Source organism: Carya illinoinensis, chromosome 8 (assembly GCF_018687715.1).
Source record: "Carya illinoinensis cultivar Pawnee chromosome 8, C.illinoinensisPawnee_v1, whole genome shotgun sequence".
NCBI classification, from domain to species: Eukaryota; Viridiplantae; Streptophyta; class Magnoliopsida; order Fagales; family Juglandaceae; genus Carya; species Carya illinoinensis.
Genome location: NC_056759.1, coordinates 35,657,605 through 35,685,311, shown reverse-complemented (window position 1 = coordinate 35,685,311; position 27,707 = coordinate 35,657,605). Strand labels below are relative to the sequence as shown.

Genomic DNA, 27,707 nt, shown 5'->3' with positions numbered 1-27,707 from the left:
ATTTGCTCACATTATGCCACCTACTTTTTTCACTAGGTTGGTAAGTTTTTTTTTTCCTCCGATATTCTCGATCTAACCTTTTTATGAAAGGTATTATTGTCATATTTGATTTATTGTTATTGCGCCTATCGATCGACTTTCATAATTTGTTCTATGACTTTTTAATACCAATGTTTTAACCTAATTACACTTGGCTTTTTAATTGCTGGTTTATTTGATGGGGCTATACCGTTGTTGTCACAACGCTCTTCATGATTTTTTTATTATTATTAAGATAGCCAAGACTTGTAGAGAAATTTTTCCTATGACAATTTTTCCTTACTAATTTAAGAATATTTTCCCAACCCGCATGTTTAGAAGAATATCCTATTTAAAATAAAAACTTCTAAAGAAGATAGATGGAGTTTGGATAGTAAATGAAATAATTTAAAATTAAAATTAAAATTAAAATTAAATATTATTAAAATATTATTTCGATTGTTACTTATTTAATTAAAATAAGCAACCACTTTTTCAATTGTTACTTATTTATTTTTATTTTTTATTCAAGAATCAAGATAAAGTGATTGTAAAAATCTCATTCAACTAATTTGAGACTAACAAAATGTAGCACATAATAATACACTGTAACTTTTTATTATAATTTAATAATTTATTTATTTGACTATATAAAAACTGTTTTCTCCTTAATAAAAAATATGTGGAAGTCAAATTTTTTATTCTATATTTCTCTTTTCTATTTTTCTTATATTTTATTTATTTATTTTAAAATTATTGTGGGAAGCTCTCATTCCATTAAATTTAATACCTTATAATCACTTAGTTTATTTTAAATAAAAAAATTTTGTCGAATAACACACCCAACGGACAATCACGGACGGACGGTGACAGTGAAAAATCAAATTGCAATTTTTCAATTTGGTGGGTCCTCTATCATTTATCATCATCTGTCGTCATGCTTATTTTTCAGCTTTTGTTTTTATCTTTTTTAACTGTGCCTTACTTTTTTTCGATTGGTCGTTGTAAGTGTTTGCTTTTTCTTCCATTATAAAGCCAGTCATAGGTAGTGACGGGTTACTGCTTTATTATTATTTATTTATTATTTATAAAATATTAAAAAAAATTTATTATTTTATATTTTTTTAAATATTTTTTTAACATTTTTAATTATTAAAAAAATATATAATTTTATTAATAATTACTTCTTTAACCATTAAGTAAAATAAAAAATTAAAAAAATTAAATATAAAAAAATAATAAATGAGTAGTAGAAGGTAGATACCTATCATTATCATTTTCCTTATAGAATTATCCTTGCCGTAAGTTCCTTGTAAAAAATTTTAAATAACATTATTATTTTATCAATTCGGCTACGTATAGACGTAGCATGTGGAGGACCGGTACACGGCGCTGATGTGGCTTATATATAAAAAACAATAAAACACGGAGGAAGAAGAAGAAAACGCATGCGGCCTGTTCCAAGAACCAAGCACGTCCTCTTCCCGGAACCAAGCACGTCCTTATCCTCTCTCTTCTGTTCCTTTCTCTCAGACGGCAGAACCATTCATCCAAAATCTTCGACGGCCGAACCCTTCGTTCTTAGATCTCTTCCTCTCTCTCAGATTTGAGAATCACCGTCTGCCAGTTCTCTTCCTCTCTCTCAGATCGGCGTTTTGGACGGAGTTACTGAGCTCGGCCGCTACCCATTTTTCGGCGTCGAACCAGGTAACACTAATTTGCAAGTTAACAGCTTTTCAATATCACTCCTCGGCCGCTACCCATACTGTGTTGTTCTCGCTTGGTGCCCACGCACATGCTTTTATAGTGCACATTAATCATTTTTCTTCAGTGGAAGGAGTAGTCAGTATGTTAACAAACAAAACCAATCATCGATCTTTTCTACTTACTTGGCTAGCTTTTGATGCTCTGTGCGCTGTTGGTAAGTCCTCAGTGGAAGAGAGTAAAAGCATGGTGTATCCGAAAATCATTAAATCGTGCTCAATTACCACACCGACCAAGATCAACAATGGCATGTACTAAAATGACAAGAAAACAAGGATAATATGATGCACAGCAACAAAAAAATAAAGAAAACTACCAGAAACCCAATTGAAATAGATAATAACCCGTGGAAAAAAATGAGAATGAAAATTGAAATATAAATAAGCGAATCAGAAAGTGAAATGCTTGCTTACCTTGCCTTGTTTTCTCAATCTTGTGAAAGTCTCAGAGAGCCCAACGGTTTGGTTAGTGCTAACAGCAGCCATTGGAGTGAATCTTGTACTTGAGACTGCTAATTTATGAGAGGGAGAGCGGATAAAAGACTGGGTGTCAGGGCTCTTCTTCAATTGAAAGAAGCTGGGGACTTGAAAGAAACGGCCATTGCCAAGATAAAACAAAAGAGGAAAAAAGGTTTTCGCTTTGTCTGCGGATACAAATGAAATACAAATTTGAGGAACGCGATTGATCTATAAAACGAAGCGTTTCAGTACTAATCCCACCATAAAGAGTCAGTGATATGCCCAACTTCGCCAGACACCCTTAATGATGTTTCACTTCTAAATGCCGATCGATCTTGGTTTTCATATAATTAATTGATAATTGCAGTGGCCATCTTTGAGTAATTTGCAGTCTTGATGCGGGCTGGAGGAGGACAAAAAGTGAGGTACGTACGTGCTTGCTTCTTGATCTATCCCAAGATTTATATATGTTATATATGATGTAGTACCATCACAATTAATTAGCCGAATCCTTTTAAATCCATTCTTCCAACCCATATATGCAGAATTTATGGCTGATATCTCAAAAATGAGTAGAAGAATATATCAGTTACTCTGTATCTATTAAATAAGCATGAATGGCATATAAATAGTAATTTTTGTCTATTTTTATCTTTTTCAACTTCTTTTTTGGAACAATTGTTTTTCCTTTTTTGCCCCTAGGTTTTTAACATCTTCCCATTTTATTTTCTTTTACTTCTTTCTCGGAGCAATTTTTTTTTTCTTTTTTTACCCCTACTTTTATAGCATATTTCATTCTCTACCCCTGCCTTTATGACATATTTGCATTTTCTTTTCTTCTACTTCTTTCGGGAGCATTTTCTTTCCCCTCAAATTAGATCAAAACAAAACCCCTTCAAATTTCTATAAACTCACTAAATAAATTATACGCATTTACACTAAAAGAAATTAAATCTAAAAGCAATCTGTAAAGAAAACAACAAAATTTCCTAGACCATTGGAGAAATTTACAATCGGATTTGTACAAAAAGAAACAAAATCTGCTCAAATTTGTAATGATATACATATGACAGCAACGAAGACGATTAACAAAGAAAATTTGTAAGAAATAAATAGAGAGAGAGAGAGAGAGAGAGAGAGAGAGAGAGAGAGAGAGAACCAACACAGATCCAAACAAAACGCCTCCAAGAACAATCATATCCATATGCACGAAAGGTAACCAAATCCAATCGAAGAAGGTTTCTTGTATCCTACTTTCTCTAACGCCTTCAACAACTCCAATCTTAGTTTACTCTCAGCCCAAGCCCGCATAGGGCGAGGGATCTTGGAGCCCTTGTACGAAATGTTGAAATCCTCCCTGAAAATCCACTAATCCTTCAACAATCACGTTCACAACTTCCTCTACACTCCAACAAATTTTAAAAAAATAATATAAAAATAAATGAAGAGATGAAAACACAAAGGAAGTTCTTTAGTTTCAGATCACAAATAAATAGAATGAGAAACCAAATTGTACCCATTTACACGATCCGACGCCAACCAAACAAATCTCTTCAAATTTATAACGATTGACAAAAAAAAAAAAAAATTAGTTTAATTTGGATAGTGAAATGAGATGAAATTTGAATAAAATTTTATTTGTTAATATTATTTTTATTTTAAAATTTTAAAAAATAAAATTGTGTATTATATTTTATTTAAAAATATAAAAAACTATAACAATTAAATGAGATTGAAATAGTTTTGCTGTCAAAAAGACCTTAATTTGGTGGGTCGTTATCATTTCTTGTCTTTCCTGCTTCTTTTTGAGTCCTTTTTCCCCCTTTCTCTATCTCATTTTATTTATTGGTCGTAAAGGTTGCTTTTTCCACCATTTTCTGTCAGTCATATTTCCAATTTGGTTTTCAAAATTTATTGTAATGATGGCTTTTATAATCTTACTATCTCCTAATGTGTACACAAATTTGAATGCTCAGCACACAACATACTGCTTGGAGGATCTATCACCGACTTTGGGTGACCACATAATTTCTATGTTCTTCCGGAAGGTGTATTGCTTGCTATTAATATTCACTCATCATCTTGTGGAATGAAAGCCTTGCCCCCTCCTTAGGCTGTTTGTTGGACTCATTTTGCCTCTGAAGTACTCTCACTCCCAAAGTCCAATCTATCTTCATTTTCCTATTCTCTCTTACCTCCATCTTTGCTTTTCTTATCTCTTATTGATACAATAGTTATTTGGTTGCTTTTCTACTTGCACAAAAATCCAAAAAAAAAAAAAAAAAACCACTAGAACAAAAATGGCGGAGAATATCGTTATTTCAGTTGTTGCAAAAATAGCAGAATACACTGTTGCACCTGTTGGTCGGTGGCTATGCTATTCATTTCACTTCAACAGCAACATAGAGAATCTGAAGAATCAGGAAGAGGATTTGCGGGAGGCTAAAGACATGGTGCAACACTCAGTTGATGTTGCTTTAAGAAATGAAGAGGAAATTTATCCTGTTGTTAGCAAGTGGTTGACAGATGTAGATCGTATTACAAAATTGGCCACCAGGAGACTTCGTGAAAGCGAAGAAGAAGCAGGTACGAGGAGCTCTAATGCAGCTTGCCTAAACTTGAAACAACGGCATCGATTAAGTCGGGAAGCAAAGAAGATCGTGGAAAATATTGCCCAACTTTTTGCCAAACTTCATAACAATGGAAACTTTGAAAAAGTTTCGAATCCTATTCTTCCTTCAGAAGAAATGGACTACAGTAGCAACATAGAGAATCTGAAGTATCAGGAAGAGAAGCTGCAACATGCTCGAGAAAGGGTGCGACATTCGGTTGATGTCGCTTTAAGAAATGGTGAGAAAATTTATTCTGATGTTAGCAAGTGGTTGACAGATGTAGATTGTATTACAGAATTGGCCACCAGGAAACTTTGTGAAATTGAAGAAGAAGCAGGTACGAGGAGCTCTAATTCAGCATGCCTAAACTTGAAACATCGACATCAGATAAGTCGAGAGGCAAAGAAGATGGCGGGTGATATTGCTGAACTTCTTAAAAATGGAAACTTCAACAAAGTTTCCTATCTTCCTACTTTGCAAAACATGGTACCTGAGCAAAGCAAGGATTACATGATCTTGGGTTCAAGGATGTCAGTTATGAATAGAATTATCGAGGCATTGAGAGATGCTAATTTCAACAAGATCGGCGTGTCGGGGTTGGCTGGAGTTGGAAAGAGTACATTGATGGAAGAAATTCGCAGGCAAGCCAAGGAAGAAAGGTTATTCAATGAGGTGGCTCTAGCAAAAGTGACGGACAACCCAAACCTAAGTCGAATTCAAGGAGAAATTGCAGAGATGCTAAATCTACAGTTCGATTCAAAAGAAAATGAAATCGAAAGAGCAAACCGTCTACGGACGAGGTTAAAAAAAGACAATGAGATACTCGTAATCTTGGATGATATATGGAAGCAACTTGATTTGAATGCAATAGGAATTCCTTCCGGAGGATGCAAACTACTACTGACATCCAGAGATCAACGGGTACTAGCTTCTCATATGGGCACCGAAAAGAACATCGAACTCGACATTTTAGGAGATGAAGAAGCATGGACCTTATTTGAAAAGATGGCGGGTGTTTCTTTCAAAGATGATCCTGATTTGCAGAACGAAGCAATTAAGGTAGTTAAAGAGTGTGCAGGTCTTCCGATTGCACTTGTAACAGTTTCTAGGGCATTAAAGGATCATAAGAGTTTGAGAATCTGGAAGGATGCCCTGGTGCAACTAAGAAGGCCCCCTCCAGAACATGACACAGAAATATGGTCACCCGTATATTCTTGTATAGAGCTGAGTTATAAACATCTTGTTGGTAGAGAGGTCAAATCCCTCTTTTTGCTTTGTGCTCAACAAGGTTATGTCATCTCCTATCGGGACTTGTTGAGATATAGTTTTGGTCTGTGTTTATTCCATGGCATTGATACGTTGGAAGAAGCAAGCAACAGACTAGAAAAATTAGTTAGTAATCTCCAAGATTCTTGTTTGCTAATACAAAGTCCACATAGCTCCAAGGAATTTTACATGCATGATGTTGTTCGTCATGTCGCTACAATGATTGCGTCAAATCATGATCATAATATGTTTGTCATGAGAGGCGATGGTGGGCAAACAGCATGGCCAGATGTGGATGGACTAAAAAGATGCGAGGCGCTCTCTATTCATGGTGCAGATCATATCCATAAATATCCCAATAAAATAGAATGTCCTAAATTAAGATACTTTCATGTCCAGTGTAAAGATTCATATTTGAAAACCCCAAGCAGTACTTCCTTCCAAGGGATGGACAAGCTCGGAGACATTTTCTTCCAAGGGATGGACAAGCTCAAAGTTCTGAGTTTGACAAATATACAACTTTCATCTCTTTTGCCACTTACAAACCTACAAACATTGTGTCTAGATAGATGTAAGTTGGGAGATATTCATTGGATAGGAAAACTCAAGACTTTAGTAATTCTTAGTCTTGCTCGTTCTGACATTTCAGATCTACCAAGAGAAATGAAGTCGTTGACTCGTTTGCAGTTATTGGATTTGAGCTATTGTTACAAACTTAGACTGATTCCTCCTAATGTCTTGTCAAGCTTGGTCAACTTAGAAGAGTTGTATATGCGAGAAATCAATGTCCAATGGGAGGTTGAAGGACCCAGCAATGAAGGAAAAAATGCTAGCCTTGCAGAGCTAAAGAAATTGTCGCACTTGACCACTTTAGAGATAGATATTCCGAATGTCAACAATCTACCGAAAGATTTGTTTACTGAAAAGTTTGAGAGATACAAGATATGCATTGGAGATATCCCATGGGAAAATAGATTATTTAAGGAAGAGGCATTCTCAAGAACGTTAGGACTCAAATTGAATACGAGTTTCCAATTGGACTTTTGGATCAAAATGCTACTGAAAAGGACAGAATATCTTTATTTAAACGAGTCGAACAGTACTAAGAGTGTCTTATATGAATTAAATAGAGAAGATTTTCAAAAGCTGAAACATCTCCATATCCAAAACAATGGCGATATTAAGCATATCCTTGAGTTGAGGACACCGGCTGTTGCCTTTCCTATCCTGGAGACATTTGTTTTGGAAGATATGATCAGCTTGGAAGAAATTTGTCAGGGCAAACTTCCATTTTCAACCTTCAAATACTTGAAAGTTTTAAAGGTGTATAACTGTGATAAATTAAGATTTATCTTCTCATCATCTATAGTCAGAGGCCTTTCACTACTTGAAGAATTGAACATAACAAGCTGCAACAACATGGGTGCAATATTCGTGAAAGAAGAAGAAGACGGAATAGAAGATCAGGGAGATATGATGTTGTTCGGTCGACTTCAAACCTTGGTGTTAAATGATCTTCCAAAGCTCGTGGGCTTCCTAAGCACAAAAGATTCATTCATGGCTGATTGTAGAGAAACCAATTCAGAGGGCAACCATGATCTTCAGTTGCCACTTCTACATCATGATCAGGTACATTACATGAGTACTACTTAATTACCGGAAAAGTATTTAGATCCACACATTGCACAAGTCCATATAAATCATGTGTCAAGCACACCGCGTTATCAATCATAAGTATAAACATTTATAATAACAATATTATAAAATTATATTTTAACAATAAATTTTATAATATTTTTTTTATATAAGTCTTTCTCTCTTCTTTTCAAAATCTAAAAAATACCCAACTCAAACGATCTCACAATAATTCATAAACTATCTTACTAATATTCATAAAAGTTTTATTTCATTTCACCCCTCAAACGAACCCTAACAAAAACAGAAAGCGATAAATACTACAACTGATTGATTAACAAAATTATAATCTTTACAAAATAAATTACACTAAATTACTTACATGGTTTTTAATGCATGTTTGTTTGGACTTTTTCAAAATGGTACTGGTGTTTTAAAAAGATTCTAATCTCTTTCTGTCAAAATCAGTCGTCGCAAGTTCACCAAAATTACAATGCAAAATTGCCCTCCTGTCCACCAAAATTCTGTTAAATTAGAAACAGTATGTGTCGACGATGTAGCTATAGTTTGCCACACCATAATGAATAATAGAATAATTCATGTTATATATACATTCAGCATTCTAAATGATTAAAAAATATATATAGTAAAAACACTTTAAGAAAATATAAATGCAAATAAACTAAAAGAATAAAAATAAGAATATGAAAACTTTAATAATAACTCTATTTGAAGGCTTTTACAAATCATCTTAGAAAAGAAACAAGAATACATTAATATATATATTTATATCAAGCGGCCTGTGCGTTTTAAATTAAGTGTTCAACCATTACCCAAAGACAGATCATATCAAGCGTCATACTTCTATTATGCAAAATATGAGAAAATAAGATGGGACTTTTTTAAAACAATTTTCAAATAAAAAAGCTCATTGCGTAAATATGGGATTTGTTATATTTATGTTAACTATTATAGCATCACAAATGAGTATTTACAATTAATGGTATGATATGATGACTTTGTATCCTTGGGAGCTCTATTGAGAATTTTATAGATGGACTACGTTGATTTTTTAAGGGATCATTGTTTCCAAATTTGTGCTATTTTATTTTCTATCTCCAATTTAATTTACATATTTTCAAAATCAATGCATAAAACTACATATTTAGCATCTTTAATTGATACAAAGAATATAATCCGACAGGTTTCCTTTCCAAGCTTGCAAACACTGTGTATGTGGGGTCTACCCAAAATAAAATACGTATGGAGCTGTGGTCAAGAACCCAAAACAGTTTTCAGATGTCTCGAGCAATTGCAAGTACTTGAGATTGAGGATTGTGGGGTGGAGGAAATTGTTGCAATTGAAAAAGGAGGAGGAGAAGCAGTAGCTATTAGGACTTTGGTGTTCCCTCAAGTAACTAAGTTGAGTTTTAGAAATTTACGGAGACTCAAGTGGTTTTACAAAGGAGTTCATGTTTCAAAATGGCCGAAGTTGAAAGAGATGAAAATTGAAAGATGCAAGAAAGTTGAGATTTTTGCTTCAGAAGTTGTGAGCTTTGGAAAAACAGGTGAAGATCAGAGGCAGTCTGAAATGTCCATTAAACAACCCCTTTTCTCGGTGGATGAGGTAATTAAAGAAATTAAATTTATTGGCTCTCTTAAGATTTCCACATAAACATCCCAATATTATAAAATCATTTTGATCCCTCCTTAAGTTCATAAATTTAATTAATTAATCTTTAGGATCTATAAATTTAATTACAATATTAATCATTATTAAAGAATACTTAAATTTAATCGATTATTCTGTATAAATTAAATGACAAAAACACTCGTATATATGTTTTTTAATGCATTTATAAAAGTGCATGTTAAAGTCCCATTGTTTGGACTCTTTCAAAGTGGTACCGGCCGTGTTTTAATTTAAAAAAAAAAACAAATAGATTTGAATCTTTTTCCGTCAAAATAGTCATAGCAAGTTCATCAAAATTACAGTGCCACTCTTTCCACCAAAATCAATAATAGAATAATACATGCAGTTATATATACATTCAACATTCTAAAAGATTAATATATATATATATATATATATATATATTAAAAATATAATTGTAAAATGGTCAAATTTTGCTTTACGACTTTTAAGTGGGGGAATTAAATTGATGTGTTGTCACTAAGATGAAAACTGCATGCATTCAGATATAGCTTGAATTCCATGACTTGCTAACTTTAATTAATAGATTTTATATATTAATGCTTAGTTGTTCCACATTACATAACTTCAATTAATGTCAAGCCACACACACACACACATATATATATATATATAAACCAAAAGATCAGTACGTTATAGCCTTAATTGGTTATAGCCTTTTTTTTTTTTTTTTAATTGGTTATAGTTGGTTCTGTTATGACATTCGGTTAATACGGGATATCATGTCTTAACTAATTACTCTTTATTCCATGAATTTTACAGCTCTCATTCCCCAGCTTGGAGACATTGAAAATTTCAAACATGGATTCGTTAGAATTTATATTTGGAAAGCTGGCGGGGCAAAATGGTAAAGAATCACGAGATTTAATATCCTCAGGGTCAGGGACAGAAGAAAGTGGAGCAACCACACACTTTGTGTCAACCGTACGTATACACTCTATATATATAGTCGAAATATATAGAGTATCAATCATAAACACTCCCAACGGCCTCCCCTGCATGCATCCCTCTACTGAGGTTGTATTGTGAAATCATTTTGATCTCTACTGAGGTCTTTCGAACATATAGATTTAATTACAGTATTAATCATTATTAAAAAAAATACTTGAATCTCATCATTCTGTATATCAGGTTGATAAAGAAATAATTAAATAACGAAAACAGAAAGAATTTTAAGTATTACAACTGATTTATTAACAAAATTATAATCTCTACAGAATAAATTACTTATATGATTTTTAATGCATTAATTAAAACTTGAAATAACTTAAATTCATATTTTTATAAGAAAAAGTTAATGTGTAGGTCCCAATTTTAAAAGTTTTAAACCCACGAATTAGAGGCTCGTTGCTGGAAACATTAAATAAAGGTGTTGAAGTATTACCAACAAACAAAACATATGAAACCATATTTAAGACTGGAAATTGTTTTTATCTTATTATATTTGTTTTTTACAATATGATATTTCTTTCATTAAATTAGATGATGTATTATTAGTATGATCAAACTGCATGCAGACATATCGATGCTCACTTTTACAAATACATCAAATATATTTAATTCTACTCGAGCTGAAATATATTTCTTATAGTTTCTGTTATGTTGGATGGGGTATGGGTTATAACCACTGTTGCTGTTCTAATTTATTTTATAGCTCTCGTTTCCAAGCTTGAAGAAGTTGCACATTTCGAGCATGGATAAGTTGGAAATTATATGGCAGGATCAAGTCGACGCGACTTCTTTTCCCAATATTCAAGAATTGAGAATTTTTAGTTGTCACAAGTTGTTGCATGTCTTTCAATCTAATTTGCATACAACAACAACAACATTGATGCAAAGTCTGACTAGTCTACGTATATGGAACTGTGATTCATTAGAAACTATATTTGGAAATACGGAGGGGCAAAATGGTAAAGAACCACAAGTTTTAATGGCTTCAAGTTCAGGTACGGAAGAAAGTGTAGCGAGAGAAGACGGAATAGCCAGACATATTGAGTTCCCCATACTAACTGAATTGTCACTCGATGGATTGCCAAAACTCAAGTGGATTTTTGAAGGAGTGCATACTAATTTGGAATCATGGCCTTCATTGAAAGAATTATGGCTGGGGGAATGTGGTGGACAAGTGAACAAAATGATTTGGGCTTCAAAATTTGCAAGCAGCAGTAGTAGTGAAGAGAACCAACTCCCGACTTGCATTCAACAACCCATGTTCGTCGTTGAGGAGGTTAACAATCCTATCCTATCAACTACTCTCTCTCTCTCTCTCTCTCTCTCTCTCTCTCACTCTCTCTCTCTCTCTCTCCCCCCAAAGTACTAAATGTTTAATTTTCATATACATAGAATTTTTCCCTTGCAATAAGTTCACACAATCTTGTTAACCTAGCAATTAGAATTTTTCGTAGCCCTTACAATATAAACTCTAGCAATTAGTTAACCTATACATGATCATGAAGGAATTGAAGAACAATACCAACTCATCTTTATGATCTCTTTAATTTGTTTAATGTACGTTTTGATGCCTTTACAGGGTACGTTCCCCAACTTGGAGATTTTGTCATTGACCTTCAATGGAACCATATGTCCCAGCAGATTTTCAGATTTTCCGGATCCATCTTTTCTTCTAACAAGACTGCCAAATCTGTTGAAACTTGAGGTATACGATAGTGTCTGGGAGGAAATATTCCCTTATGAACTTGTTGATCGAGAAATACGATTAAGACTACTAAGGCTCTGTTGTCTACGTATGCTTACACATTTGTGGAAAGAAGACAATACCAAGCCATGCCAACTTTTTCATAATCTGGAATGCCTTGAAGTGTTTGGATGCGGCAAATTGAAAAACATAGTGCCATCATCTGTTTCTCTTCACAATTTGACAGGATTGGAAATATCACATTGTCACGGATTGATCAATTTATTAACATCCTCAACTGCCAAAACTCTGGTGCAACTCAAAGGCATGGCTGTAACTAATTGCAAAAGGATTACAGAAATTGTAACAATGGAAGATGGTGAAGCAAATGTGAAGATTACTTTTAATAAGTTAACATACTTAACACTTGATGGCTTACCAAACCTCACACACTTTTGCTCAGGACCTTATTCCTTTGGGTTCCCATCTTTGGAGAGAGTAACTGTGAGATGTTGTTCGGAGATGAAGACTTTCTGTCACGGAGTCTTAAGTACACCAAAGCTAAGTGGAGTATATGATGACAACAGTTGGAGTTCGAAGCGGAATTTGCATTCGAAGGATGACCTTAATACCACTACAAGTTGTCTTTGGGAGGAGTCAAATCAATATGATACTGGATTGTTATTCAGAGAAAGGGTAAGTATATTCCCAACTTACAAAATCATGAACTTTTTTATTTTTTTATTTTTGAATGCAATAATGATCCGTTTAGTAAAACCAACCAATTATATATTCTCCAACTTAACACTCTACGGAGTTTAAATATATTAGTATTCGATCTAAACTTTGGTGTTGAAATAGATAATTAAGTATATATATTTTTCCATTAGGTTAAATTTTTTAAACAAGTAAAATTGGTGGTTTAACATTCATAAATCACAATAATTTCTCATTCGTTATAGGTACTATTAAACATAGAGAAAACAAAGCTTTTATTTTATTTATTTATTTTTAAAAAAAGGTGGGGAAAGCCTAGTGAACGGGATGGCTTTGATATTTCTTTGATTTTTTTTCTTTATTTTTATGAAAAGCTTCGTTTATGATAATTTGATATTTGAAACTTTTATCTTTATAAATATGTTGTTTTCTGTCAATGGGAAGGTTGAGAATTCTGAAGAAGATGAAAATCATCCTTCAGAAGATGAAGATCATTCTGAGAATTCTGAAGAAGGCTAGAATGTAGCTTTTCCATTCAGAATTTGTGGATCCAATGGTGATATTTCTTTCTTTTGATGAAGTCAGTCAGGGCAGAGGACCCTTCATTCCCATTAATGTTTAATTATGGTTTGCTTGTTTTATTATGTCTTCTTTATTTTTAAATGTCTCTTATATGTACGAGAGAATGCCAAATAAAAAAAGTTTGACAATGTATTGATTTGATATAACTCCTCATGAAGTACTGTAGTTAACAACTCTGGTGTTGCCAACAAATAAACTTGAATTATAATCTTTTGATTATAATTCGACCATATGATCTCTGCCTTTTGATAATAGTTTTTATAATAGTACTGTGAAAAAGTTTTTATAATAGTACTGTGTTTTTCACCATTTTGGTTTGTACAAGATAAGTCTTTTTTTTACAAACTACTTAAGGTCATGTTTGGGAAATGAGATAAATTGTATCTCGAAACTTCCTATAATTTACTTTCCAAATATTACTGAAATACAAAATATTTTTTAATTTAAAATTTTCAATATTTTTATTTTATTATTATCTAATTATTATAATTTTCTTAAACTTCCAAACAAACACAAAAAATAATACAATTGGTTCAAATTTCAAAACAAAAATAATATCAAAACAATTTTTTAACATTATAATATTTTTATTCAACTTTTTCTCTCTCATTTTTCAAAATTTAATAAAGTATCTTAACTCAAACTATTTTACTACTATTAATGAACTATTTTATTATTATTTACAAAATTTTTATATCATCTCATTACCTAAACATGTAAATTTGAAGTATGACTTTTGGTCGTCCTCATGCTGCATGTTCAATATATAAACTTGTTTAGAAGGTATGTATTTTCCTTTGGGATATGGATATCGATATTGTGTAATATGAACTATTTCATCTAACAATGATAGAATATCAAATGGTACAATGTATCAAGATTTTTTTTTTTTTTGTTATTATTATCCCTATCAATTATAATAATTTGACCATTTGATCTCTGCCTTTTGATTATCACTTTTTATATTAGTGTTGTGCTTTTCACCATTTTGGTTGGTACAGGATAAGTCTATATCTTTTACGAACTACTTAAAGTCATGTTTGGAAAATGAGATATATTGTACCTCAAAACTTCCTATTATTTATTTTCTAAATATTACTGAAATACAAAATACTTTTTAATTTAAAATTTTCAATATTTTTATTTAATTATTATCTAATAATTATAATTTTCTTAAACTTCCAAACAAACAAAAAAAATCATACAATTGGTTCAAATTTCAAAATAAAAATAATATAAAAAAATCATATCAAAACAATTTTTTAACATTATTATATTTTTATTCAACCTTTTCTCTCTCATTTTTCAAAATTTAATATAATATTTTAACTTAAACTATTTTACTAATATTTTTTTTATGAATTATTTCATTACGATTAACAAAATTTTCATCTTATCTCATTACCTAAACATGTAAATTTGAAATATGACTTTTTGGTCGTCCTTATGCTGCATGTTCGATATATAAACTTGTTTAGAAGGTTTGTATTTTCCTTTGGGATATGAATACCGATATTGTGTAATATGAACTATTTCATCAAACAATGATAGAATTTTAAATGGTACATTGTATCAAGATTTTTTATTATTATTATTATCCCAATCAATTCATATGATACGCTTTTTTGAACCTTTAACCATCTTCAAATTCATTGTCCTAATTGAACTTATAATTTAAAAAAATTCTGATTTGAAAATACTGTTAGTTGGTTTTCGGTTAGATTAATAGACAATATTTGAAAGCTAAGTAAGAAGGCATGTTATAATTTTCCTTGTATCTTTTCTAAATAAAAAATAGAAATAATTTCTACAATCTTAAAATATATAGACCCTACGTACTTCTTTGAAAAAAAATTGGAGAAATTTATAATTTAGATTTAAAAAAAAAAAAAAAATCAACCTTTTATGGTGAATTTCAATTTTTTTATTTAAAAAAAAAAAAGTCCACGAGCCTTATACGTCCTATAACTATATCTAGCATTGTTCAAAAAATATAAATAAAGAAGTGTGTTACTAATAAAAATATTTAAAAAAATTTACTTGAATTTTAAGTTTTACGTATCTCCTTTCCATCGTAAAAGAAAAATTGTAAGTATATTACTATTAGTATTCTATTCACAAAATATAAATAATTCTATTCACAAAATATAAATATTTTAACATGGAGAAAGGGAAAATTAATCGATTAATTTTTCAAAAACACTTATATTTACTAAGAAGAAAGAAAAGAGAAGGAAATGACAAGAAGTGTTAATTAAGATTATATCATATATGAATTGAATACATTGGCATCCTCTATATCCATGGTGTCTTTTCTTCTTTTTGAAAAATTAATTGATTAGTTTTCCCTTTCTCCATTTTAAAATATTTATAATTTTGTGAATAGAATACTGATAATAATATACTTACAATTTTTCTTTTATGATGGAAATGCATGAGTTATGTAAAACTTAAAATTCAAGTAAATTGAGTTGTCAACTCATAACAAATAAGTAAAAACCACGTTAACCAAATACAGCTGCATCATAAACACTTATATTTTCTGAGAAGAAAGAAAAGAGAAGCAAATGACAATGACACAAAGGAAATGAACAACAATAACCATTTTATTCCATACTTTAGTTGCGGACAATCAATAAAAGGAAGTCCTGGGAAAGAAATAATTACCACCTGCAGAGGCTTAATAGAGGAAGGAAGTAGTTTTGGTTTTTTGAAGGGAAGAGTGTTCAAGCAATGTCTCAATGATATAAGTGTTCAAGTCATGGATAGCTAAAGTATAAGCTAAATGTCTCTAGCAAATTTACCAAAATATAAGTGTTCAAGTCATGCTAGAGACATTGAGACACTTATATCATTGAGACATCTAAAGTGCAAGTGTTCAAGCAATAATTTCAATTATATTTTATTCTGCTTCGAGAAATTTTTGTTTGGTAAGTTCGACACAGTCTGTTTTTTCTTTTCATCAAAGAGTATAAATTGTATTGATGGAAGCTCTATAACAAAGACTGAATACATGTAGCAACCTCTAGCAAATTTAGCTTAAGTATGAGTTATATAACATTTAATTGAATATATTTTCAAACGATTTTATTGTTTTACAGGAGATGACTGGAAAATATAAACATTAAAAAAGAAAAAGAGAGCAAAGAGAGAGGAGATGAATACCACGTCAGTTCACACTACCTCTATGTGACAAACCTGGGCTGCTTCACACTACCTCTATGTGACAAATTACATGCTAAGTGAGCAGAAACATATAGTATGGCTCCACTAATTGTTACCTATAAACAAAAACCAGAATGCCTCAATACCATTTTGGAACACACTAATGATCTGCTTTTTACTATAAGAAAAGAATTCCATTGATATATTAAAGAAATTAAAAACATTAATGATATATAAATAAGATATCATATGAATAACTATGGATGCACAACCATTCTGATAAATAAAGAAAATCATGGACATATTGTTTGGATTAGATAGGTAGATAAGACTGAGTAGCCATAAGGATCCCATTACAGTAGAAAATCGTGTCATTGGAGTTTTTGAAGTTTTTTATTTCATGGAGGTTCTAAACTTGCTCTGCGCAAGGTCCCCACGTTTAACTAGTTTGTCATCACCAGCAGAAAACATGTAAGTATGCTTGCTGCTGACAGCAAGGCCTGCAAAAGAAAACACACATTTTACCCATCTTGTGCCCAATAATATAGCCATTAAGCATACCATAATACTATAGTTTCTATAACATCAATAATTTGTTAGGAGCTGAGCTCATATTTGTTCAATGTGTCCTGTTAGTGTGAGTTTTAGCCTTCCACTTCCCACATCCCATATCTGGTTGGGCAAAAATAACAACGAAAACACTCAGTTGTTGTTCCTTACAAAGAAATGTCACAAGTGAATAGCATTAGGGTAGTTGCATAATCATAATCTTTGGTTTTCAAATCACAGAAGAGATTGTATGACCAGAGTCAGTTTGGAAATAAGAGACACTCTATCTCCTTATCCACCTCACAATAACTGAGCTTTGGAATAGAGCAGTTTTTTAGTTTAATTGGCTCAATAGTTGAATCCGATTTTCCATTTTCCTTTATCTGAGTTTAAAGGATTCAGGCCTATCTTAAACTTGCTTCTTATGACTCTATCCCACCCAAATCACCAGATCTGTGCCTACGAAAAAATAGAACAAAAAACCCGATCGCCGAAGGAGGATTGACGTTGGAGCCCCTTAATCGAGTCGTCGGAGTTCATTGGTCTAGTCTGTGGTGGTGGCGGAGGTAGAGAGACAGGTTTGACAGTCGCAGTACCCTAAACTACACTGAAGGGAAAAAAAAAAAGAACAAACTCTCAGTCTTCGAAGGAGGACCGACGTCGAAGGCCCCTCAATGGAGTCACCGGAGTATGTTGGTCAAGCCTATGGTGATGAAGGAAGCACATGCACAGGTGACGGTTGATGACGCCTCCAAGAAAGAAAAATAGCAAAAAAACCAGTTTTTCAAAAGAAGGACAGACACCAGATGTCCCTCAACGAGGATGCCGGGGCCCATCGGCCTTGTTTGTGATGGTGGTGAGGTGTCACTCGCCAATCGAGGGTGAATGAGGGGTGGCGGCAGGATGGATGCCTTAGGTTTACATCAACCACATCATGAACACCAGACCATCATCATGTGTTTCCAACTAGACTTTGCAACTACTTTCTGACTCCTATGGAACTCTGGTCCATGAAGTCTTTGATCCCTTCGAAATTAGAATTCCCTTACTTCACCTCTTTCACTATGTGGCAATTCCCGATTGTGGGAGTAGAAAACGAAGATGACAACTAACAATTATGTTTTAGATAACAATTGATGTGGATGGACATAGTTTGATTTACCCTTTTCTTGATATAATAATTTGCAGAACCCAAGCCTTCACAGGTGAGAGGAAGCTAGTATGTAAAGATGGTAACTTACTTTTTTTTTTTTTATTGTGTTGACCTTATTTTGATTGACGTGGCTAATAATTTATCGAGCTTGCACATAAATTGATGCTTCTGGGGATCTCTCTCTCTCTCTCTCTCTGATTTCTTTTTACTAACAATTTTGCCGTACACTAATACATAATGCATTCTTGTTTTTTCAAGTTTTTAAACTTTTACTTTTACCAATTTAATTTAAACACTTGTGAATTTCTTATTCTCATTTTCTTCTCATTTTTGTTTCATCCTATCCTAATTGTTTAATCTAGTTTGCTTAAAGTTAACTGAAAACAAAGACAAAGCTTTTTATTGGCAACGTGCTTGCTGGGAAACATCTTGATCAGGCAGCCTCTTGGTTAATGGAATATGGAATAGGAAAAAAATGACGAAGCAAAGACTCTTGCAGAGGCACCTACTGAACCAAAGTCTAACATGAAGGAAAAAGAAGATAACAAATCAGACTCTCTTGTTGAGGCACCTATGAAACCAGATTATAAAAAGAAGAAAACAGAGGCATCTACTGGACCAGAGTCATCAAAAAAGAAAACCCTGAAATCATTAAAGGCTGAATAAAAAATTGCAAAGAAGCCTCTTGGAAGTAAATCCTTGAACTCCAAAGAAGATAAAAGTGGTCCACAGGCTCAGTGGAAACAAAGAAAGAATAATAAGCATGTATTGAAGGGTAACATAGAAATCAACAATGGTGGAGGAGAGGTTAAAAGGCTGAATTCTAGAGTAGAAGGCAATGAGAAGAACGTCAATGATGAAGAGCATAAGGAGAAGAGCCATCAGCCTAAAAATAACCAAGAGAAGATCATTGAGTTGGAAAAGCACAAACAAAAAGAGAGCAAAGAAGGAAGGCATTTGGTTGTTCCACCTCTTGCCAGTGGTTGTTTCCCTAGATGCTTTCACCAAGGCCCTCTCTGCCTCATCTCTTAAATCTAAGTTTCTTAGTGCTTCTGTCATGACCAGCAGCAATAACTCTAACCTTTGGCATTGTCGCCTTGGTCATATTTCAAATGCTAAAATGGTTGTAATTGATGATCCAAATGTAAGAGACGGCTTCAATGTTAGTAAAATTTCCCCTTGTTTAGTTTGTCCTATTGCTAAAGAACATAGAACTCCCTTTCCTATTAGCCATCACAAGTCAAATTCCATTTTTGATTTGGTGCATGTAGACATTTGGGGGCCATGTTCCATACCTACTTATGATGGAATTAGGTATTTTTTGACCATTGTAGATGACCTGTCACAGGCTACTTGGGTTTATTTATTGCATGCAAAATCAGAAACTAGAGCTTGTATTGAATCCTTTTATAACATGGGAGCAACTCAGTTTAACACTAAGATCAAAGTCATTAGAAGTGATAATGGGGTTGAGTTTCAAACGATTGAATTTTTTAATCAAAGAGGAATTATACACCAACGTTCTTGTGTTGAAACACCTCAACAAAATGACATTGTTGAGAGAAAAATCAACACATTCTTAATATTGCAAAAGCACTGCATTTTCAATCAGGTCTCCCTTTACATTTCTGGAATGATTGCATTTTAACAGCTGTCTATCTTATAAATAGAACACCTACCCCTCTCCTTGGCAATAAAACTCCATATGAGCTCTTATTTTCAACTAAACCTACATACCATCATCTAAAAGTTTTTGGATGCTTCTGTTTTGCAACTCCCTTATCCCATGGTCGTAAGAAGTTTGATCCAAGGGACAGAAAATGCATTTTCCTTGGCTATCCTTTTGGCGTTAAGGGGTATAAGTTGCTTGACCTTGAGTCACACACCACCTTTGTTTCTAGAAATGTTATTTTTTATGAGGAATCCTTTCCTTGTCTTTATGCTTCTCACCCTGATGAACCTCCCTCTATTTCTCAACCTTCATCTATTCTTCATTTTTCTCTTTCAGAACCCACTTCAAAACCTATCCATAGTTCTTCCTCTTTCCCTACTACACATTCCCCATCCATTGATTCTCCCTCACCTTCAATCAACATACATGTTGAGTCACCCATCACCAACACTTCTCCCTCACCTTCAACCAACATACCTGTTGAGTCATCCATCACCAACACTTCTCCCTCACCTCCATCCAATCCTACCTACATTCCTCCTGCACCTGTTTTAGGCTTAGCTTCTCCCACTACATCACCTTGTCTTCAAAGGTCAGTAAGAATTAGGATTGCACCTACTTATCTGAGGGACTTCCACTGTCAACAGGCTGCCTTGTCTTCAAGATCACAATCAATGGCTCAGGTAAACTCTTCTTCTTCTTATTGTTTATTTCCCTTACATAACTATCTCACTTATGAACATTTCACCCCTTCCTTCCAAGCCTTTTCTTCATCCCTTTATGTTATGTGTGAGCCAACCTCCTATTCCCAAGCAGTTAGGGATCCAGATTGGTCCAAAGCCATGGATGATGAATTAGATGCTTTGGAGCAAAACAATACTTGGGTTCTTTTAGACCTTCCTCTCAGTAAATAGCCCATAGACTGCAGATATGTGCACAAAGTTAAACTTAACTCAGATGGTGGTGTTGAAAGATTAAAGGCACAATTGGTAGCAAAAGGCTACATTCAACAAGAGGAAATTATCTATACTGAAACATTCTCACCAGTTTCCGAAATGGTAACTATTCATTATCTTCTCTCCATAGCTACAATTCGAGGGTGGCATTTACATCAATTTGATGTAAACAATGCCTTCCTCCATAGGGAAATCTTCATGAACAAACCACCAGGCTATACTAAAGGAGGACCTAACAAGGTTTGCAAACTTCAGAAAATCATTTATGGCCTAAAACAAGCTTCAAGGCATTGGTATGCAAAACTCACTGCCTGGTCGTTGAATTTTGGTTTTTCCCAATCAAGAGCTGATTATAGTTTGTTCATTCAAGCTACTGACTACTCCTTTACAGCTATTTTAGTATACGTCAATGATATTTTGGTGGCCACTAATTCACTCAATTCCATAGCTGCTCTCAAAGTTTTCCTCAATGACAATTTCAAGATTAAGGACCCTGGATCTCTCAGATTTTTTCTTGGAATTGAGGTGGCAAGATCTTCAAAGGGAATTCATATTTCTCAACGTAAATATGCATTGAAAATCCTTGTAGGTTCTGGTACTTTGGGATCCAAACCAGTCAAAATTCCAATGGATCAAAACCTCAAGCTTAGCAAGGACTCGAGTATTGAGTTACAGGATCCCTCTATCTATTGTAGATTAGTTGGAAGGCTTCTATACTTGACAATTACTTGCCCTGACCTCAATTTTGCTATCCACACACTTAGTCAATTCATGTCCAAGCCAACATGTCAGCTGCTCACAAAGTTTTAAGGTACCTTAAAGCATCTCCTGGTCAAGGCCTTCTTTTAGCTACAAGGAAATCTAAAAAGCAAGGAGTAGTTTCAAGGTCCGCAGCAAAGGCCAAGTACAAGTCTATGGCTAGAACCTGTGCTGAGATTACCTGGCTCAAATTCCTCCTTGCTGACCTCCAAGTTCCCCATCCACAAGCTACACACCTTTTCTGTGATAATCAAGTAGCCATACACATTGCTGCAAATCAGTTTTTCATAAGTGAACCAAGCATATCGAATTAGATTGTCATCTAATTCGAGATAAGATTATTGATGGAACCATTACTACTTCTCATGTTCCTACTCACCTCCAACTTGCAGACCTTCTCACCAAGGCTCTTCCTTCTACTCTTCTCAACTCTCATTTACTCAAGATGAGAATAGCAAATTTGTATTGTCCCTCTTGTGGGGGGTATTGCAGCACTCTGCTCATACTGCTACTACAAGTCATGAAGCTAGAACAGAAGCTACAGGCTGTCTACCTCCAACTACCTGTCGTGAACATCATGAAGATCTAGAAGATATATTTGTTCCTACATGTTTTTTGTCTACTTTGGATGATGTGCATGGAGACGCACCAGATTAATCCTTCCTTTCTCTTCCACTTTTTTTTTTTTTTTTGTCTTATTTGTTGAGCTGTACAAATACTATTTGTTTTGCCATTTTATTTTTAGCAGTGGAACAGGTGATATGTTTTGTTGCTGTCTATAGGCAGCTGGTCATGTAGCTGTATATATGGTTGTCTTTTGTACAAAACATTTTCATTCATTCATTCTGAATTGAATAGAACACATAGGACTTTTCTCTTCCATTGTTTTCCCTCTCCTTTTTCTTACAGTGCTAGATGTGTAACGCCATCCACTGTACCTTTTGCAATTGCAACATATGCTACTACTTCAAGCCCCTATACAAAGGATCTATACCATTGTTATCATTATAGTGCTTCATCAAGTTCTTATCGTATTGGTGGAATGCACCCAATTGAGAGTTCCAATTTACACAGAACAGAAATTGATCGAGTGGGTAGTTTATACTCCACATATGTTGCTGATGCTTTACTGCATAGAGACAAGACACATCATTATCAAGCTACCTAGCCTAAAGCGGTGCCTGTGCCAGTTTCATCTCGGTACTCGTTTACTTGTTTATCATTCCTACACCGCTAACTAAATTTGCATCTTGAACATATGTATCCATCAAAATTCTTTGGGTACCTTCTATCTTGTCAGGGACTCAGAAGTATTCTTTATTGATTTATTATTATTATTTTATTTTCTTTCTTTTTTATGATCACAGTGATACTCCTTTTTTTTTCCATCTTGAACTCTATTTGTCAATTGCGATTACTTTTTAAACAGATAAAAAATGTGGGACTCTCAAACTTGGTTGATTAGTTGGTCAATGTTCTTGGGCTACCAACTGCACATTGTATGACATCTACTCTTGAATTACAAGGTAGAGACCTTAAATTTATTTGCAAATTGGTTTGCAAGTGCTCTTTAGTCTTACTTTCGTCCTATACATTTGCTTGGAAGTAAACCCCTCTTGGGCAACCAATTCAATATTCTATGAAAGGAGGCAACAAAGAAAGAATTCAGATTCAAAATAAGAAGATTCAACCCTTCAAATATAAATTCTATTCATTTGTCGCATCGAATTAAAATTAAAAGGACCATTACATTAATGACTTGGAAGGTACATAGATATTAGAGAGGATCAGAGTCTTGTTGATTTTTATTACTTTTTGTTAATGTATGAGTTTGCAGGAGGGAAAGAAACACGCGCATCCGTTGGTTGATTCTCAAAGAAAAAGTTGCACACAATCGTTCAACACACAATCTGATTCAATTACATCGTACCCATATTCTAAAGTGAAAGTGTTATACGATTTTGAAAAACACTCAACAAACTCGATATGAATAGTAACGCAGCAATGTAATAATTATTAATTTGACTTTTTTATTTTATATTATTTTGACTTTTGATTAATGACATATAAGCAAGAAAACCTATGAATAGGCATTTAATAAGTTAATTTTATCCTTCCCTAAACAAAAGGCAGTATTACTTCTTGTTGCGCAATGTCTTTGTGCCAACTTGCCAAACAAACGATAAATATGTAGCAGAGAGCTGCTACAGGGAAGCCCCCTGTATAGCACAAAACAACACGAATTGTGCCAAGTGGATAAGTACAAGGAAAATAAAGTAAAAAAAAAAAAAAAAAAACAATAAAAGGTCAAATCTCTTTCACACTAAAGATGTTGGAAAGACACTTGTATCTCCTACAAAAAGCCCCTCTACCTCCCATGTCTCCCCCATCTGGTTCACTACTATCTTCTTTGGGTCAACCCCCACCCTGCAGCTCCCCATTTGATGCGCTGAACATAGCGGAGTTGAAAGCCCTTTCAACTGCCTTGAACTTTCATCTTTCACAAACTTCTCAAAATCATGTGAACTAGCTTTCTTCACATTTAAGGTCTTTCCTTTGCAGTTATGGGTTCCTATTTCTTTAGCTCTAGTAGCTGCCAATATCCTCAGTACCTTCTCTAGCCCTTTCTTTAGGTTCTCTTCGTCACTTTTTTCCATTTGGTAACTGATTGAATTTGGAGAAATCACTCTTTGCATTTTATCTTGATTTGTATGTTTACTTAGTGATTTTTAACTAAATTGATAGCATCCACTTTATCTTCATTTGTATAAGTATACTTTAGCCTTCTACAATTTAAAAACATTTGGTTGCAGACATGGTCAAGATTTGCAGTGTTTTTTTTTTTTACCTTAAATAAATCATTTTTATATACAACCTCAAATTTTTCTTAAAGATTTACACCATTGAATAAAAGTCACGCATGCGCACAAGAAGACATAACAAGAAAATGATATGCGTTATTATCAATGACATGTAGTTGGAGACAAAAGCTTCACACCAACTTTCCTAGCTTTTAATTAGTGTGCAAAGAGATTCTTTTATGAAGGGTAAAATGGAGTTTTAAGACTTTTGTGCTTTTCGTGTCTCTACCCTTCGTGCATTCTAGCATCCTGGTATAGCCACCGCTAGGTTGAATTTTTTTAATTATTTTTTAATATTTTAAAAAAATATAAAAAAATTTATAATAATATTAAGCAATTTTTTCTTAATTATTAAAAAAAGATAAAATAAAAATGTCCAGCGGTGGCCAAATCATTTCCCTTTTTCATAGGTAGGATCCCTCTTCCGGTCTTCAAAACTTTGAATTCAACCCCTTGAAATTCGGAAAGTTCAATAAAACGTTGAATTCAACCTACCATAGTCAGTCAAGGTTCTTTTAAAAGTTCTATCATTATTTATTTATTTCCTGCCATTAAACTATGTCCAGTGTTCATCGATTCGAAAACTCTGAACGTTGCTTCCAAGTCAGCAGAAAAGACACAAATGAATAATGAGTTTATGAATAAACAAAGAGAAAAACTTTGAACCGATCCATCTATTTTTCTTTAAAAAATAGCCCTTCAATGAAAAAATGACACGTATGAGTCCCATTTTATCAACATTGTAACCGCACCACAGATTAATTTTATCCCATCAGAAATCTTCTTCCCTTCTCTAGGCGAAATGCTTCTCCGCCTCCGCCCCCTCTCGCAACCACCTAGCACTAGCGTCGGGCCCTCCCTCCATCACCTCACGCTGGCGTCGAGCCCTGCCCCCACCCTCTCTTGGAACCCCTCACCCACGGAACCTCCCTAAGGCGAACCCATCCCACCAGCCCCTCTTCTAGCATAATCTGCTCCTCAAACCTCTCCCCTTTCGCAGCCCCGGTGTCGACTGAAAAATTGAGGTAGGTGATGCATGTGGAGCTAAGCCCATCGATGGCACTCCAATCGATCGCACCCTGCGAAGTAGATCTCTTTCAGAAACTCAACCCAGTTGAACGACCCCTCACAAATTTCAAATCCGTCGCCGCCAGTTCCGTCAGCCACTAGTTTCGGCACCAACAGTTCCGTCAGCCACCATCTCCGGTTATACATATCTCACCACACCACAAAAATGATTCTACAATTACACGAAGAGCAGCCTTTTGATTCTGAAGATGTCGATTTTCAATCGCATTTTTCTCACCGAGTTTTGTTCTGATATCTTCTAATGATTTTCACCTATTATTGATCATATTTGTATCAAATTTTCATACACAATTTGTATTGAATTGACTCATAGTTTGCTTTAAAAAATTGGAGGGTTCCGTGCAAAGTGGTGAACCGCGGCTTGCCACCGGTGGTGCCGAGTTATGGGAAGTAGCGTCGTGTTCAAAAAATCCCAGACAGAATCGATTCGAGGTGAGAGAGAGAGAGAGAGAGAGAGAGAGAGAGAGAGAGAGAGAGAGAGAAGTAGTGATGTTGTGGTTGTTCTTGAATGGCTTCAGACTCCAGTGAGGTTGCATCGCTGTTTTGATGCTCTGGTTTTTTGTTCAAAACAAATGGTGATTTTAATTGGTTTTGTGATTATTTGATGCATGTTTGGGTCTGTGATTTGAGTTGCTTTGTGTGAAAATCCAATTTCTTTTAGTTGATTTGATGAATGGGCGATGGAGGATGAACAAAGATAGTGAAATAAGGAATTATCGAGTGCTTTGATTTTATCTTCTTTAGTGTAAACTTACTGACGTGTTGCCCTTTGATTGAGGGTTGTTAAACGCTCAAAACTAGCCGGACCGTTCCAAAGCGAAACTCATAAACAATTTAATTTCTTTTGGGTTCGTCCCTCTTTTTGTTTTCTCTGTTTTGGTTTTAACACGAAATTGCTATAAGGGGGGAAAAAAGCTGTCAAGGAAACCGCGTTTCGTTGAGTCCAAAGAAAGAAACAACTATTGTGTTTGTGAAGAAAATACCCCCTACTTTGTAAAAGATGCTGCAATTTTGTAGGTTCCTGCAAGGAAGGGAGGAAGGAAACATTCCATCGTATTCATAGGAAACTGCTTGTTCTCCATTAATAATAAATAAAGCAGGTCCTATGCATCAAGTCAATAGATCAAACATATGCCCAAAGATGTCTAAACCCGGGTGTACCCGGGCCGGGTACCGGGTTTTAAACTCGAAACCCGGGTTTAAAACTCGGTACCCGTGTTTCTTCAAACTGGATCAAGCTAACAAAATGATTTCATATCCTCCCTGATTTCTACTTAGAATTGCAGCTCCAAACTGCTACAAACCCAGTGCATACTCTGGCCGGTGATAGCAACGCCGACCATTTCCAACTGAATGTAACGGCCGCGACAACGGCAAGAAAAGAAGTGAACATAACAACAGGGGCGGTCAGTACAACGGTGGAAAAGACAATATATACAGACGACCATCTTGTTGTTTACCAAGTGGGGGCGGTGCTCCTTCCACTGGAACTTTTTGGGACAGCTGCTTCACCTACAGCATCTAAGCCTGAGAAGACGAGACCCAGTACTGAAGACACTGCTACTACTTCAGAGTCTTCGGGTGCATTTGGTCCAAACCGACAAGCAATGACAGCAATATCGTCTGGAGTCGTAGTGGGTTCCTTGTTTTCTTTTTTGCTATGATCTCTCTGTTTCGTCTGGTTTTATGATTGATGACTTCTTTCTTGTGTGTTACTGCTGTTTCTTTATTTTTTGGAATAATCTCTTTCTTACCATAATTAGTTGCCAATGAAGCCAGACTCCAGTGAAGGAAGTAAGTTTTCTCAACTCTCATCTCCCCTGTACTGAGATTTCGATGTCATTTATTAGGATCTAAGCATATTTTAAGAGTTACTGGATCAAACCTCGTGGTCCTCTTCACTGGATTTAAGCATATTTTAAAAATTACTTTTGGCTAGTTGTATTGTGGATGTGTTTTTCCATATTTATTTTGTCATTTTGTTTGTAAAAAAAAAAAAAACGGGTTCAACCCGGAACCCGAAATCCGGTTTTTTCAAAACCTAGATACATCCGGGTTCCGGACCGGGTCTGATTTGGATTAATCCGGGCCGGGTTTCGGCC

General features: G+C 34.4%; 2 protein-coding genes across 2 annotated transcripts in view; both read left to right on the top strand.

Annotated features, from left to right (window-relative positions):
• LOC122319131 overlaps nt 1-27,707 on the top strand; it is a 210,960-nt gene that overhangs the window by 93,674 nt on the left and 89,579 nt on the right. Inside the window, exon 5 of the mRNA XM_043137050.1 lies at nt 8,958-9,380. Within this exon, the coding sequence (XP_042992984.1) occupies nt 8,958-9,380 (423 nt within the window). The remainder of the gene's footprint in view (nt 1-8,957; nt 9,381-27,707) is intronic.
• On the top strand, nt 1,399-13,633 carry LOC122319132 (disease resistance protein At4g27190-like). The gene is made up of 6 exons (XM_043137057.1): nt 1,399-1,725; nt 2,608-2,665; nt 4,217-7,747; nt 11,122-11,694; nt 11,998-12,798; nt 13,264-13,633. The coding sequence occupies exons 3-6, from the start codon at nt 4,541-4,543 to the stop codon at nt 13,336-13,338; spliced, it is 4,656 nt and encodes a 1,551-aa protein (XP_042992991.1). The 5' UTR covers nt 1,399-1,725; nt 2,608-2,665; nt 4,217-4,540; the 3' UTR covers nt 13,339-13,633.